Source organism: Pipistrellus kuhlii, unplaced genomic scaffold (assembly GCF_014108245.1).
Source record: "Pipistrellus kuhlii isolate mPipKuh1 unplaced genomic scaffold, mPipKuh1.p scaffold_m20_p_3, whole genome shotgun sequence".
In the NCBI taxonomy this organism is placed as follows: domain Eukaryota; kingdom Metazoa; phylum Chordata; class Mammalia; order Chiroptera; family Vespertilionidae; genus Pipistrellus; species Pipistrellus kuhlii.
This window is the reverse complement of record NW_023425529.1, coordinates 103,461,795-103,475,035: the sequence shown is the minus strand read 5'-3', so window position 1 is coordinate 103,475,035 and position 13,241 is coordinate 103,461,795. Positions and strand designations below refer to the sequence as shown.

Genomic DNA, 13,241 nt, shown 5'->3' with positions numbered 1-13,241 from the left:
CAGAACCTTGAAGCAGAAAACAGTTCTTTTGATTGTACCTTCCTTGTCAGAGAAACATACACTCATTCAGGGTGGCTTCTGTTCTAGCTACTGGCTGAGCAAAAGTAGCATTATTCTGTGTCAGAGCAGAAAGTAGAAAGAAGCATCTGGAAGTTCCAACAGTGGGACACACTTTTCCAATACTCCCACCAATGTTTCTTTGAGAAAATAATTAGGGATATGGGGGCAGGAATTTCAGTGAAATCTGGATGTTGCATATATGAAGCTTATTAGATGTCATCTGAGGCATTTTCTGTTGTTAACTATTTTATACATTATTTTCCCCAAACACACACACACACACACACACACACACACACACACACCCTTTTCTCCTCTTACAAATGCCAGAACGCATTCTCATGTGACTGACAGGCCCAACAGAAGAATCTTTGGACATCAGGAGGTGCTAAGACAGCAGTAAGGAATTATGTTTTAAATTTTTGACAGTAAGTTAATAAGTATTGTGGTCCTACACTAGGTTTTCTTTCTTTCTTTTTTTTAAATTATAGTAATATAAATATAACATAAACTTATCATCTAGATATTTTTAAGTGTAAAATTCAGTGATGTAAAATTAAGCACATTCATGTTATTGTGTAGCTATCCCCACCATCCATCTCCAGAACTTCTTTTATCTTGTAAAACTGAAACACTTTACCCATTAAATACTCAAGCCACTGGCAATTGCCATTCTATTTTCTATCTTTATAAATTTGACTATTCTAGGTACGTCATAGAAGAGGAATCATATAGTATGTTTTTTTGTGACTGACTTATTTCACTTAGTACAATGTCCTAAAGATTCTTCTACTTTGTAGCAGGTCTCAGATTTCTTTCCTTTTTAAGGTTGAATGATATTCGTGTATGTATTGACCACATTTTGTTCATTCATTCATTCATTCATTCATTGAGGGACACTTAGGTTGTTTTCACCTTTTGCCTATTATGAATAGTACTTCCATGAACATGGGCTGGGACAGGGTTTAACTGTTGACTGTTGAAGGCCATTGGCTATTAGAAAACCCATGTGTTCTTCCCCAGGATAGGACAGAAGTCTATGAAGAGCCATTACGGATAGAAGAGGATATACACTGGCAACCCGAGGGAATGTGAGTACCAAGGCCTAGTTATGAGCCTCTATGCTGTAAAGAACGGAAGCCCTATCATGATAAGAATTCTGGTCTGCTTTTCTTTGGGTAGCTGATATTGATAAGTAGCAGCCAGTTTTTCTCTGATGCTTATAGTCACAGTGCTAGGGTAATACAATACAAAGTCATACCTTTTCCTTGGCCCCAAATTTTATCAGATTTGAGACTGGAGGTAGAAATGTGTGATTCAGGGAATTTTATAGAACTTCCAAAGTGAAGAATCTAGCTTTCTTCCTTTTGTATGAAGAAGCTGACAAATGGACCTAAAATAGCCCTGGTCCCCTTTCTTTACCTAGGCTCTTCAGTTTCAAGATGTGAGAAACCCCAATGCCCTGATCCTAAGTTTAATAATTGTGATAGCTAGCATTTATTAAATACCACATGTCAGGCACTATCCTAAATACCTCACATCACCTTTACAAGTACCCAATTTCACCTTTACAACAATCCTATTAAGTTCTATTTGTTGTTTCCCACTTTACAGATGACAAAATTGAGGCACAGAGAGATTTATTACATATTTTACCCCAGGTCACAGAGAGCCAGGTCAAAATCAATTTTTTATATGTTAGATGGATTTTTGTAATTTTGCTCTGAAGAACTTAGATGATATTCATATTCTGTAATGGTTTTCATTCTCATGCCCGGTTTCATGCTGCTGAATAAGTTCATATAAAGACCAGGAAATGACTATAGCAATGATTGAACAGCTGAGAGAAGCAGTAAATTTGCTGCAAGATCCCAACAGGTATGCATGTCTTTCTTTGGCCCAGGCCTCATGTGTGAATAATACATACTAATTTATGGAACACATTATCTCACTTTATAAAGATAGTTATATACACAGTATTGGCTCTGTCTAAACACTAATAAAGAAGTCATGCCAAGTGCCTATTTTCCCAAGACCATAAATAAGAGTCAAACTTCTCTAGGTATTGAAACCAGTTCCCCCTTTCTCCATTCTTCAGTGAAATTTATTCACTCTTCCTGAAGTTCATATGGAAATTTTTGGTATAATTCTTAGAAAACAGAAATATGGTCCTAGCTGGTTTTGCTCAGTGGGTAGAGCATCGGCCTGCAAACCAAAGAGTCCCGGGTTCGATCCAGGTCTAGGGCACATACTTCAGTTGCAGGCTCCTCCCAGCCCTGGCTCTGGTCAGGGCTTCTGGAGGAGGCAACCAATCGATATGTTTCTCTCACATCGATATTTCTCTGTCTTTCCCTCTTTCTTCACTCTCTAAAAATTAATGGAAAAATATGCTCAGGTGAGGATTAAAAAACAAAACAGAAATATGGTAATTCCTGTTTATAGAACTACAAGGGAGATTTTCCAAAAAGGGAAGAATCATTATGCCAAGTAGTATTACAATAGTTATTTGATCATGGCAATTATATGTTAATTAAATAATATATTTCTAAAGATTTGGGTTACAAGGTGATTTTTAAATTAGATTAGTCATTGTCAATAACTACTATATGCATTAGATTCATTTTTTGGTTGCTTAGTTAAAGATAATGAAATTCCTATTGACAAAGTATTTTTCAGTAAGACAATACTGAATACCTTATCATTAGAGAAATAGATCTAAAATCTGTCCCTGATAAACTCTTTAGGGGTCCTGGGAATTTAAATATGAAAATTATGTGGTCTTGTAAATGTGGTGAATGTGAAAATCACACCATGCTGATTTCAACTCAGTTCTGTGAGTTTAGGAAAAGGTGGTTAGTGAGTGTATACCACCAGTGTTGTCAGGCCCTGAAAAAATGATGGGTCAGACTGAATATGACTGAAAATCTTTAGCTGTTGATTGAAAAGCATTTTGATTCTACAGACATTAATTGAGTGCTTAGAGCACATGTGTCAAACACAAGGCCCGTGGGCCAAATCCGTCCCGCCAGGCCTTGCAATGTGGCCCACACCGCGCTGTCATCACTGCACTCCGCTGCGTTTCCATCACAATGACAGTTTATGACTGTTCAGTAAACCATTCGGCCCGCGATTTAGGCTGGATTTTAGATTTTGGCCCCTTCTCTGATTGAGTTCGACACCCCTAGCTTAGAGCATAGGAAGATCTACATTGTGCACCTTGGGAGATATAAAGATGAATTTAAACTATAGTAGAGGGAGATTGTCTTGAGCAGTTATTGTAAGTGTAATTGATTAACTTGCTTAAAAATTTATAGAGTGTCACCTGACCCCAGATGAAAAAAAGGAGTCTGCTAGACCAGCCTTTCCTAAAGGTTTGGATATTAACCTTTAGTAACTAGTAATTTCAAGGAGAAGGCAAATTCTGGATTGAATTAAAAGCTTGGGCAAAGTTACAGAGGTCAAAAAGAAAGGAGCAAGTTTCAAAAATCTCAGGCAGATTAGATGATCTCCACCCAGGCCATGCTTCAGTATCACTTGTGGAACTTTCAAAACAGACATCCTTGACATTACTTGTGAGTTTGGGTGTTAGCCATTTCCACTTTATAAAAGTAATGCTGGTGCCTCTGATGTGCAGTCTTCACTGAGAATCACCAAGGGGACATTTGGAGTGGGGAAGGGCATGACTTTGAATGCTGTTAGGGAGCTGAGACTTTATTTTATTACTAGAGACCCAGTGGACAAAATTTGTACATGGGTAGGGTTCCTAGGCCTGGCCAGTGAGTAAGAGTGATCTGTGGGTCAACTGGCTGGGTGATAGAGGGTGGGCCTCAGGTGGCACCTGCCTTGACTAGCCTGGGGCCTGTAGGCTGGGGGCAGCTCTTGCGTTGAGTATCTGCCCCCTGGTGGTGAGTGTACGTCATAGCAACCAGTTGTTCCGGCTGGTCCTTCCACTATTCAGTCAACATATTAGGCTTTTATTAGTTAGGATATGCAGGGAAGATAATGATGGATAAAAAATATGATTATTCATGTTGTTAATTCTTTCTAATCATTATTTCAGGCCTAGCTTTTTACTAAGTGCCTGATCAAGACATGCTCTTTAGAGAGCTGAGTTTCATACCCTAAACCAAGGTAATTAGAAGGTAGGAAATGGATAAAAGAACGTGTGTGTGTGTGTGTATGTGTGTGTGTGTGTGTGTGTGTGTATGTGTTACAAGTACTTACTTTTTAAGGTTGTGAGGACTTGAAGTAGTATATAAACTACTAGTGGGGGAAATAAATTGCAAAACCATCCCAGAAGGCATCCTAGTAATATGTAATTGTGGTTTAAAAATATAGAAAACATTTATTGAAAAGAATTCTAAAATTTTATTTTAAAGGGCTAAAGTATATGAACAAAGATTGAGAGGGGGGAGGTATTTTAATAGCAAATATTTGAAAAAAAAGGAAATATATTTTGGTTATTAATAAGATGGGATATAATGTAACCAATAAAATATTTATTAAAATTTCCAGTATTAGAATGCTCATTATGTAATGTTAATGTTTAAAAAAAAGTATAAAATTCTTAAAGTTTGATCCCAATAATATAAGTAGGATTAGGTTTCAAATGTGTAAGAAGCTAAGAAAAAATTGAAACTGGAAGGAAATATATTATGATGGATATTTTTTGTGTTTCTAAGTATTTTTAATACTGTATATATTATAGTTAGTCAGTGGTAAGTATTGTAGTTCTTTGATGATTACATAAAGTGGGTGGTGAGAAGGCTGGGAGGGAATGGCCCAAGGTGTTTTAGACCAGAGTCCCTGGCATCTCTATCTGAGATGGGGAATTAGGAGGGACAGCAGATTTGAAGAGGATGTTGGGGTCAGATTAAGATGTGCTGAATAATACCCGAGGTAGCTATGTGGCGATGTACATTCAGCTGCTAGATGTTTAGATTTGGGACTTCGAGAGTTAGATTGAAAGTCATTTTCACAAGGTGCTGAAGTAACAGAAACCATTTAAGAGGATGAGGTTCTCAAGGGCAAGCAAATGGATGGAAAGGGAATGTGAGCACAGGACAGAGCCTTGAAGACAGGACGTGACAGAGAAGGCCACAACTGGGTTCACACTTTATATTGCTTTAATACTTCTACATTTTACATCTTTTATCAATCTCCCGATGAAATTTATTACAAGTTCTAGATTGATTAATATATGAGCCCAAAGCAAAAAGAGCAGTCTATTTAGGTGGAAATAGCAGTGGCATGGGAATATGAGATTGGAACCCAAAGGTAAGATCCAAGTGACCTAGAGAGAGGGCGTGGCTTCCTGTCTGGAACTCAATTTTGCCATCCTTCATGAGAAGTGGGATGAACTGAGAATTGTGAGATTCTTCCTATCCAGGTTGGAAATGTCTAAGGCAATCAGTTGCCAAGGATGTTGAGCAAGGAGAATGGTGTTTGCCTAATTGTAGGAGCAATCTTCCAAGTGATAGTTGATTTGCATCTTTATCGGTGATATTTTGAAATAATATGTTGTAAAGTGTTACATGGATTGCATTTCCTCAAATAATGCACTACTTTGGCTGCTTTAGATCTTTGTTGTTCATCCTGAAATAATTAAAAAGATAATTCTAACTTTATAATAATACTTCTGTTATCTAGTCCAATGTTTGTTTCTGATAAAAAGAGGACACTTCAAAAGGTCATTTATTTCCAGCTGTTTGGTAGCTCATATTTCATAGATTGAGAATTTTGTAAGTTACTATCATATTTTGCCTTTATCTTGGTTTCTTCTCTTAAGGACTTCTGATTGTTGATTTTATAGCATTTTTAATAGGTGTCTGTACTATGAACTCATTCCTACCTTTTAAGATAGCTTTGTAACTTTTATATAACTTATAGAAATTTCTGGTTTTAAAATTGCAGAAATTCAGAAACTAAGATCTTTTCAAAAATAAAAATGCATATAAAATTGCTTATGAATTCTTTTATTTTTAATGAGGGTACTAGTGTAGATCAGAGAGATCTTTTTAAAATTAAGGGCCCTTAGTACATATACCATAATAGAGTATCCTTAGCAACTTTACTTGCTTCCATAACTTAATCAAATTCTAGAGTAAAATTTATTGTGTACTACCTATGAATATTATGACTATCAGAAATTACTGTTATATTGCAAATAAGTTGAATTTTGACAAAGAGCAGTCAGAAAATTATATTAAATTTGGCACATGATAGGAACATACCATGTAGTTTGAAATTTTTATCATAAACCTTTCATTACTTAGTCCTAATGGTAAACATAATTTTTAATATATTAAAATTTTAAACTAAATATGACCAAAAGCAGTAGGTTTATTAAAATTTCAATAAATTGCTAACATCTTTTTCCTCCTACTCTTTAGATTAAGCATTGATATTACAGAGAAAAATGTGGTAAACTTTTATCCTAAGGAATCAGCAGAAGGCTTAGAATTACAAGATTCTGCACTGAAGTATGTTGAACTTTTTAAACTCAATGTTTTCTCTTTTTACATTGAAGTATGTGTCTTTAAACTCCACTTTATATTTTTCCCCTCCTCATACCTACAGTGGTCAAATGCAGCGGGAGCCATCTCCGGTGTGTGAGGTAAGGCTGCTGTTGGATTCAGCAGAGCTGCATGCCATGTTCTGCCACAGAATGGTGGCTGCCACCTTCTATGAAGATAGATCCGGGGGTAGAACATTCCTTAGGCAGACTAGTTCAAGATCTGGTTTTCAAAAAGTTTTTAATCCTCTTTAGTTTTCCTGTTTATCTCTCATACTTCTCCTTCCATTAGATATAAGATTTCCATGAAATTCTCTAAATTTGTGTGTGTGTCAGTCTTACTCAGTCAAGGGATATAAACTAAGATTCATAGTTGCTCTGAGTCAGAAACTGGAGGTAGGATCATTCAATGTAGATTTTAGAGCCACAAATGAAACCTATGAGCTAGCCAGACACAAGCTAACTAGAAAGGACTTAAAAAGCAAGAAAATTATTTGGGAACTGCCTAGGTCCTAGGCAAACTCATTAGTCAACAGAGCCAAATATCAACAGTACAATGATTGAAATTTCTTTGGAGAGCCAAATTTTTTTTAAACTTAAACTTCTTCTAACGCCACTTCTTCAAAATAGACTTGCCCAGGCTGTGGTATTTTGTGGAAGAGCCACACTCGAGGGGCCAAAGAGCCGCATGTGGCTCATGAGCCGCAGTTTGCCTACCACAGGCCTAGGAGGATTAAAAGAATATAGCAAAGAGAGAGTGGTAGGGATGTTGGCAGACAGAGTAAGAGTAAAGTTACATTGGGTGAAATTGGGTTGCTGAAGAAAATTTGAGATGAGCCTAGAAGGTCTCAAAGAAACAGAGAGGTAGAAACAATTGAGAGGTGACTTAAGAATGAAACAGGTTACAACCTATTTCATCCCTTTTCAATGAATGGGTTTAGGATGGCTAATTGTGGTACAAACTGATTTATGTCCCCTGAGGTGTCTGAACAGGTACTGTAGAAAATCACTTTCACTTTTAACTAGCTAAGGATCTATGTTAAATAAGGGGGAAGAGAACTGCAATTGAAACAGCTATGTTCCCAAGCTAGAGCTTATGGTTTCACTGTTAAGCACGTGACTTAGAATTATGTTGTTTAAGTTACATATCAAAGACTTGCTGATTAGGGGCGACTGTGTGTAACTTCTCTAAACTTCACCTTCATTTTCTATAAATTGGGATTGTTTCACAGCCCAGGACACCTAAATGGTAGCTGGTACTGTTACTCCACTACTGTATATTGTTCCTGCTGTGGTCCTTAGACAGAATCACTGCATCACCTCCTCCCTGAGAGGAGGCTCATAGAATTACCCAAGAGTGCAGCATCAGGAAGTTTTTTATTTGAAGCTGCCCTGGGCCCATTTCATCAAGCTCCTTTCGAGACATGCCTCCCAGTGTGTGTGTGTGTGTTTAAAGCCTCACCCAAAGATGTTTTTATTGATTTTAGAGAGAAAGAAGGGAAGAGAAAGGGAGAAAAACATCCATATAGAGCAGTGGTTCTCAATCTTCCTAATGCCTGTGGTTCGAGAACCGCTGCTCTAGAGCCTAGGGCCATTGGAAAACACAGATATTTACATTACCATTCATTAACTGTAGCAAAATTACAGTTATAAAGTAGCAACGAAAATAATTTTAAGGTTGGGAGTCACCACAAAATGAGGAACTGTATTAAAGGGTCGCGGCATTAAGAAGATTGAGAACCACTGATTTAGAGAGAAACATGGATTGGTTGTCTCCCATATGCTTTGACTGAGATCCAAACTGCAACCTTGTTGGTGAACAATGATCCAACTAACTAAGCTACCTGGCTAGGGCCACACCCCTTCCTTCCTTCCTTCCTTCCTTCCTTCCTTCCTTCCTTCCTTCCTTCCTTCCTTCCTTCCTTTCTAGATAAATCTTTATTCTTCAGATTATTACAAATGTTCCTTTCTCCCCGCCCCCCCTCCATTGCTCCCCTCCACCCTCTGCCCTTTCCCCACCCCCATTGTCCTCATCCATAGGTGCACAGTTTTTGTTCAGTCCCTTCCTGCACACCCCACTCCCCTTTTCCCTGAGAATCGTCAGTCCACTCCCCTTCCATACCTTTGATTCTATTATATTCACCAGTTAATATTGTTCATCAGGTTTTTTAATTCCCTTGGTTTTTAGATTCACTTGTTGAAAGTTATGTATTTGTTGTTCATAATTTTTATCTTTATTTTCTTCCTCTTCCTAAACCCCCTTCAGCAATTCATATAATTCTGGTTTGGCGGTGATTAACTCCTTTAGCTTTTTTTTATTTGTGAAGCTCTTTATCTGGCCTTTGATTCTGAGTGATAGCTTTGCTGGTAGAGTAATTTTGGCTGTAGCTTCTTGCTATTCATCACCTTGAATATTTTTTGCCATTCCCGTCTGGCCTGAATGGTTTCTATTGAGAAATCAGCTGACAATCGTATGGGTGCTCCTTTATAGGTAACTACCTGCTTTTCTCTTGCTGCTTTTAATATTCTCTCTTTGTCTTTTGCTCTTGGAATTTTAATTATGATGTGCCTGGTTGTGGTCTTCTTTGGATTCCTTTTGTTTGGGGTTCTGTGCACTTCCTGGACTTGTAAGTCTATTTCTTTCACCAGTGGGGGAAGTTTTCTGTCACTATTTCTTCCAATAGGCTTTCAGTATCTTGCTCTCTTCTTTTGGGACCCCCCCATAATTCTGATGTTGGTTCGCTTAAAGTTGTCCCAGATAGTTTCTTACACTATCTTCAACTTAATGGATTCTCTTCTCTTCTTGCCTCTGCAGAGGAGTGTCCTCTGGTTCTTTATGTTCCAAGTCTTTGACTTGATTCTTGCGATCTTCTTTTCTGTTTTTAGGACTCTGTATAATATATTTTTTTATTTTTATTTTGGACAATGTATTCTTTATTTCTAGTTGATCCCTTTTCATATCCTTGTTTATTTTATCAGCCTTTTCTAGGAAATTCTTGAAAAACCTTATAACCATGGTTTTGAACTCTATATCCAGTCTTTTGTTTTCCATCTCTTTAGTTTGAGATCTATTTCCTTGTCTCGGCATTTTCGCTGCTTCCCAGTTGGTAGGAAGCAGCTTTGTGTGTTTGGTGTCCTATATGGCCCAGTGGGTCAGCCTCCCCAGTTACCTGAGGTAAACACTCTTGGTGCTCCCCTTTGTGGACTGCGTGTACAGCCTTGTTGTAGTTAAGTCTTGATTGTTGTTGGTATCCCTGGGAGGAATTGACCTTCAGGTCAATTGGATGTGGGTATCAGCTATGTCTACTCTGGGATACCTTCTGTATTGGAGACAGTCTTATATGATCAGACTTGCAAAATTGCAAAAGCCTCTATGCTCAGCTTGGATGGGGCAGAGTCTCAGGGCTGAGCTGACAGACTTGGCTTCCCATCAGACATCCCCTTGTACACTTGCCTGAGTTTCCACCTGACCGTCCCAGATTCTCTGTGCAAGAGTGTGGGTGCCCCAGGGACTTGCCTGGAATTGGGTTGGGTCTCTGTAGTCTGAAGCTTTTGACTCCTTCCTCCACGGAGAGGCTGAGGCAACCTCTGCAGTCAGACCTCTTGGCTTGCACTCACTCGAGTGTGACTGTAGACCCTGTCTGCTGCGGCTCCCTGCTCCCCCAGTCTCTGAGTCTCCAGGTGCCTTTCTCTATGGTCAGGACTCCACCCGTATGAGCCTGGTCCACGGGGTTTCGGCCGGGGTTGGGGTTCAGTACAGTCAGAAAGGGTTCAGTGCAATCGGGGACTTTCTTTCCCCTCCCACCAGCCAGGCATTCGGCCGCACTTCCTCTCTGCGAGTGCATCACCCTACCTCAGCACTTTGCGGCTCCCAATCCGATCCATGAGCCTCTCTCTTTCTCCCTGGTTGTAGATTTCCCACTCTGCCAGCTTTCCTGTGTTTTTGGATTATGTCCGTTCTGATTTTAGTTGTTATTTTGAAATTGTTGTGCAGGGCGGCAACTTAGGTGCTTACCTAGGCATCTAGGCCGCCATCTTGGTTCTCCCAAAAAATTGGAACTTTTTCTCTCTCTTGTTTTTAAGCTGCTTATTTGGAAATACTGTAACCTTATTAAAGTTTGGGGAGAAATTACAAGATTCTACAAAAGGTTACAAAAAGTTACAACTTTGTACCCAGATTTACCTATGGTTGACATTTTACCACATTTGCAGTCTTACTTATTCTGTGTTCCTGTCTTCACATACATTGCTCTTTTTTTGAAAATTTGAGGGTAAATTGTATACGTCATAGTTCTTTATTGCTAAACATTTCAGTGCATGTTTTCTAAAAACAAGGATTTTGTCTTATATAACTACGTTATCAACTTTAGATAAATGTTAATCTACCATCCACATTCCAAATATTTAGGTTGGTCTAAAGTCATTCATAGTGGATTTTTCCCCCTCCAGTATAGTATTCAGTCTAGAGGCAGAAATTTGTCAGGTATCTATAGTTTTCCTTATTCTGGAACATTTCCAAAATCTTTCTTTGGCTTTTTATGACCCTGACATTTTGAAGAATATAGCCCTCCTCTTTTTTCTTTTTTTTTCTTTTTTCTTTTTTTTTTTTAAATAGAATGCCCCTTATTTTTTTTGGTAATATATATATTTTTTTAATTTTTAATTTTTTTTAAATTAAATTATTATCTGTGTACATATTTTAACATTGCCCCACCCATAAATACCCTCCCTCCCCAGAGTTTTGTGTCCATTGGTTGTACTTATATGTACTTAAATGTACTTATGTACTTCGGTTGATCTCTTATCTTCGCCAGAACTCCCTACCCTCTCAGCTGGGCTGTAATTTGACAGTCTGCTTATTGCTTTATTGTCTTTATATCTGTCTTTTGGTTCATCAGTTTATAATGTTCTTTAATATCCATAAATGAGTGAGGTCATGTGGTATTTCTCTTTCAATGACTGGCTTATTTCACTCACCATGATGTTCTCTAATTCTATCCAGGTTGCTGCAAATGATGAGAATTCCTTCTTTTTTATGGCAGCATAGTATTCCATTGTGTAGATATACCATAGTTTTTGGATCCAAGCATCTGCTGACGGGCACCTCGGCTGTTTCCAAATTCTAGCTATTGTAGCTTGTGCTGCTATGAACATAGGGGTGCATATATCCTTTCTGATTGGTGTTTCTAGTTTCTTGGGATATATTCCTAGGAGTGGGATTACTGGGTCAAATGGGAGTTCCATTTTCAGTTTTTTGAGGAAACTCTATACTGTTCTCCACAGTGGTTGCACCAGTCTGAGAATGCCCCTTATTTTGAGGAACAAAGGTACCTGATATTTCCTCATGATTAATTAAGTTTTTTACATTTTTGGGAGATGTTGTGTTCTGAAGGTATCACATTTGGGGGCACACTGTGTTCATCTGGGCCTCAGTGATGATGCTAATTTGATCACCCAATCGAGCTGACTTCACTGTATAATTGCTGTTCTATTTTATCTTTGTAACCAATGAGCAGTCAGTGAAGAGGTATTTGGAGACCATGTTAGTATCCTGCTGCAAACCCTCTATTGACTCAAGTAACTTAGAGGCCCACCTGTGCACTTGATTTTAGGAGTTACCAGGAAGACACAAAACCTCTAGAAAAAAGTTATCTCCACTCCATCTCTGATTTACATTGTTTGTGTTGATAGATTTATATTGTTTGTGTTAATTTACATTGTATTTGGTTGAATAAGGATTCATTTGGTATAAGAAATTGTTGATTTTCTTCCTTTTCTAGGGCAATTTTGTGTTTATAACAGACATATCTTTGTGATTTTTAAAGAGGGAAGGTGTATTAGCTGGCTCTCATGGAGAATGGAAATCACAAGAGGAGGGAAAGGAAATAAATTAGTTGATTAGCCAGTGCAGAACTTAAAAGTCATCTTCATTCATGAGTGGCTGTTTTTATATTCGCTCTTCCATCTCATTCACAATAAAGCAATATCTTTAGCACTGTCTTGATTGAATTAGTATTTGTTGAGTATATGTTCTGGATTCAGCCTTGTTTTTGTTGTCAAGGACTTCTATATGAAGGATATGAGGTTGCCCTCACTGTAAGGCATGTTAAAAATTGTGGAGGGAAAACACAAGTCTTGTATATTGAAACAGTTTAGAGAAGACTATGAGATGATTTATAATCCTCAGTGTTCTAAGTGGTCTGGGAGATGGAGGAAGGGATAGAGTTTAAGGAGAAGGAAGTAACCTAGATCTGGGGTGCAGTTGGGTTTGAATTGGTGCCAGGAGGCTGTGCTGAAAAAGGCAGCATAGCCATGGTGGATTCAGGACATTGAGGAGTGGGTGGTGCCAGTTAATTAAGTGAGGCTAAGATTATGAAATGGTTTGTAATTGGCAGCACATCATATCTCACCATGAATATACTTTGGAAAATTGTCCATATCTTGTTTGGATAGCATTGACATCCATTCAGAAAGAATTGCAAATTGCATTCGTATATGAGTAAATAATATTGAATGGGGGGTTGGAATAATAGGAAAAAATTAGAGGAAGGAGTTGCTTATGAAGAGAATCAAACCTGAAGTTACTGTGAGCAGTTCTAATAAAGCCATTTAATTGAGCAGGGAAATTAATGTTGATTTATTCTAAAAATGTTTTATTCTTGTATTT

General features: G+C 38.0%; 1 protein-coding gene across 7 annotated transcripts in view; it reads left to right on the top strand.

The window, feature by feature from the left end:
- LRCH1 (leucine rich repeats and calponin homology domain containing 1) overlaps nt 1–13,241 on the top strand; it is a 187,213-nt gene that overhangs the window by 141,433 nt on the left and 32,539 nt on the right. For 6 of the 7 annotated variants that reach the window (XM_036455307.2, XM_036455304.2, XM_045588622.1 and 3 more), the window contains 4 exons: nt 1,084–1,151; nt 1,858–1,938; nt 6,453–6,542; nt 6,640–6,676. In XM_036455307.2, coding sequence (XP_036311200.1) covers nt 1,084–1,151; nt 1,858–1,938; nt 6,453–6,542; nt 6,640–6,676 — 276 coding nt within the window. The remainder of the gene's footprint in view (nt 1–1,083; nt 1,152–1,857; nt 1,939–6,452; nt 6,543–6,639; nt 6,677–13,241) is intronic. The other variant, XM_045588623.1, reaches the window with a different exon arrangement.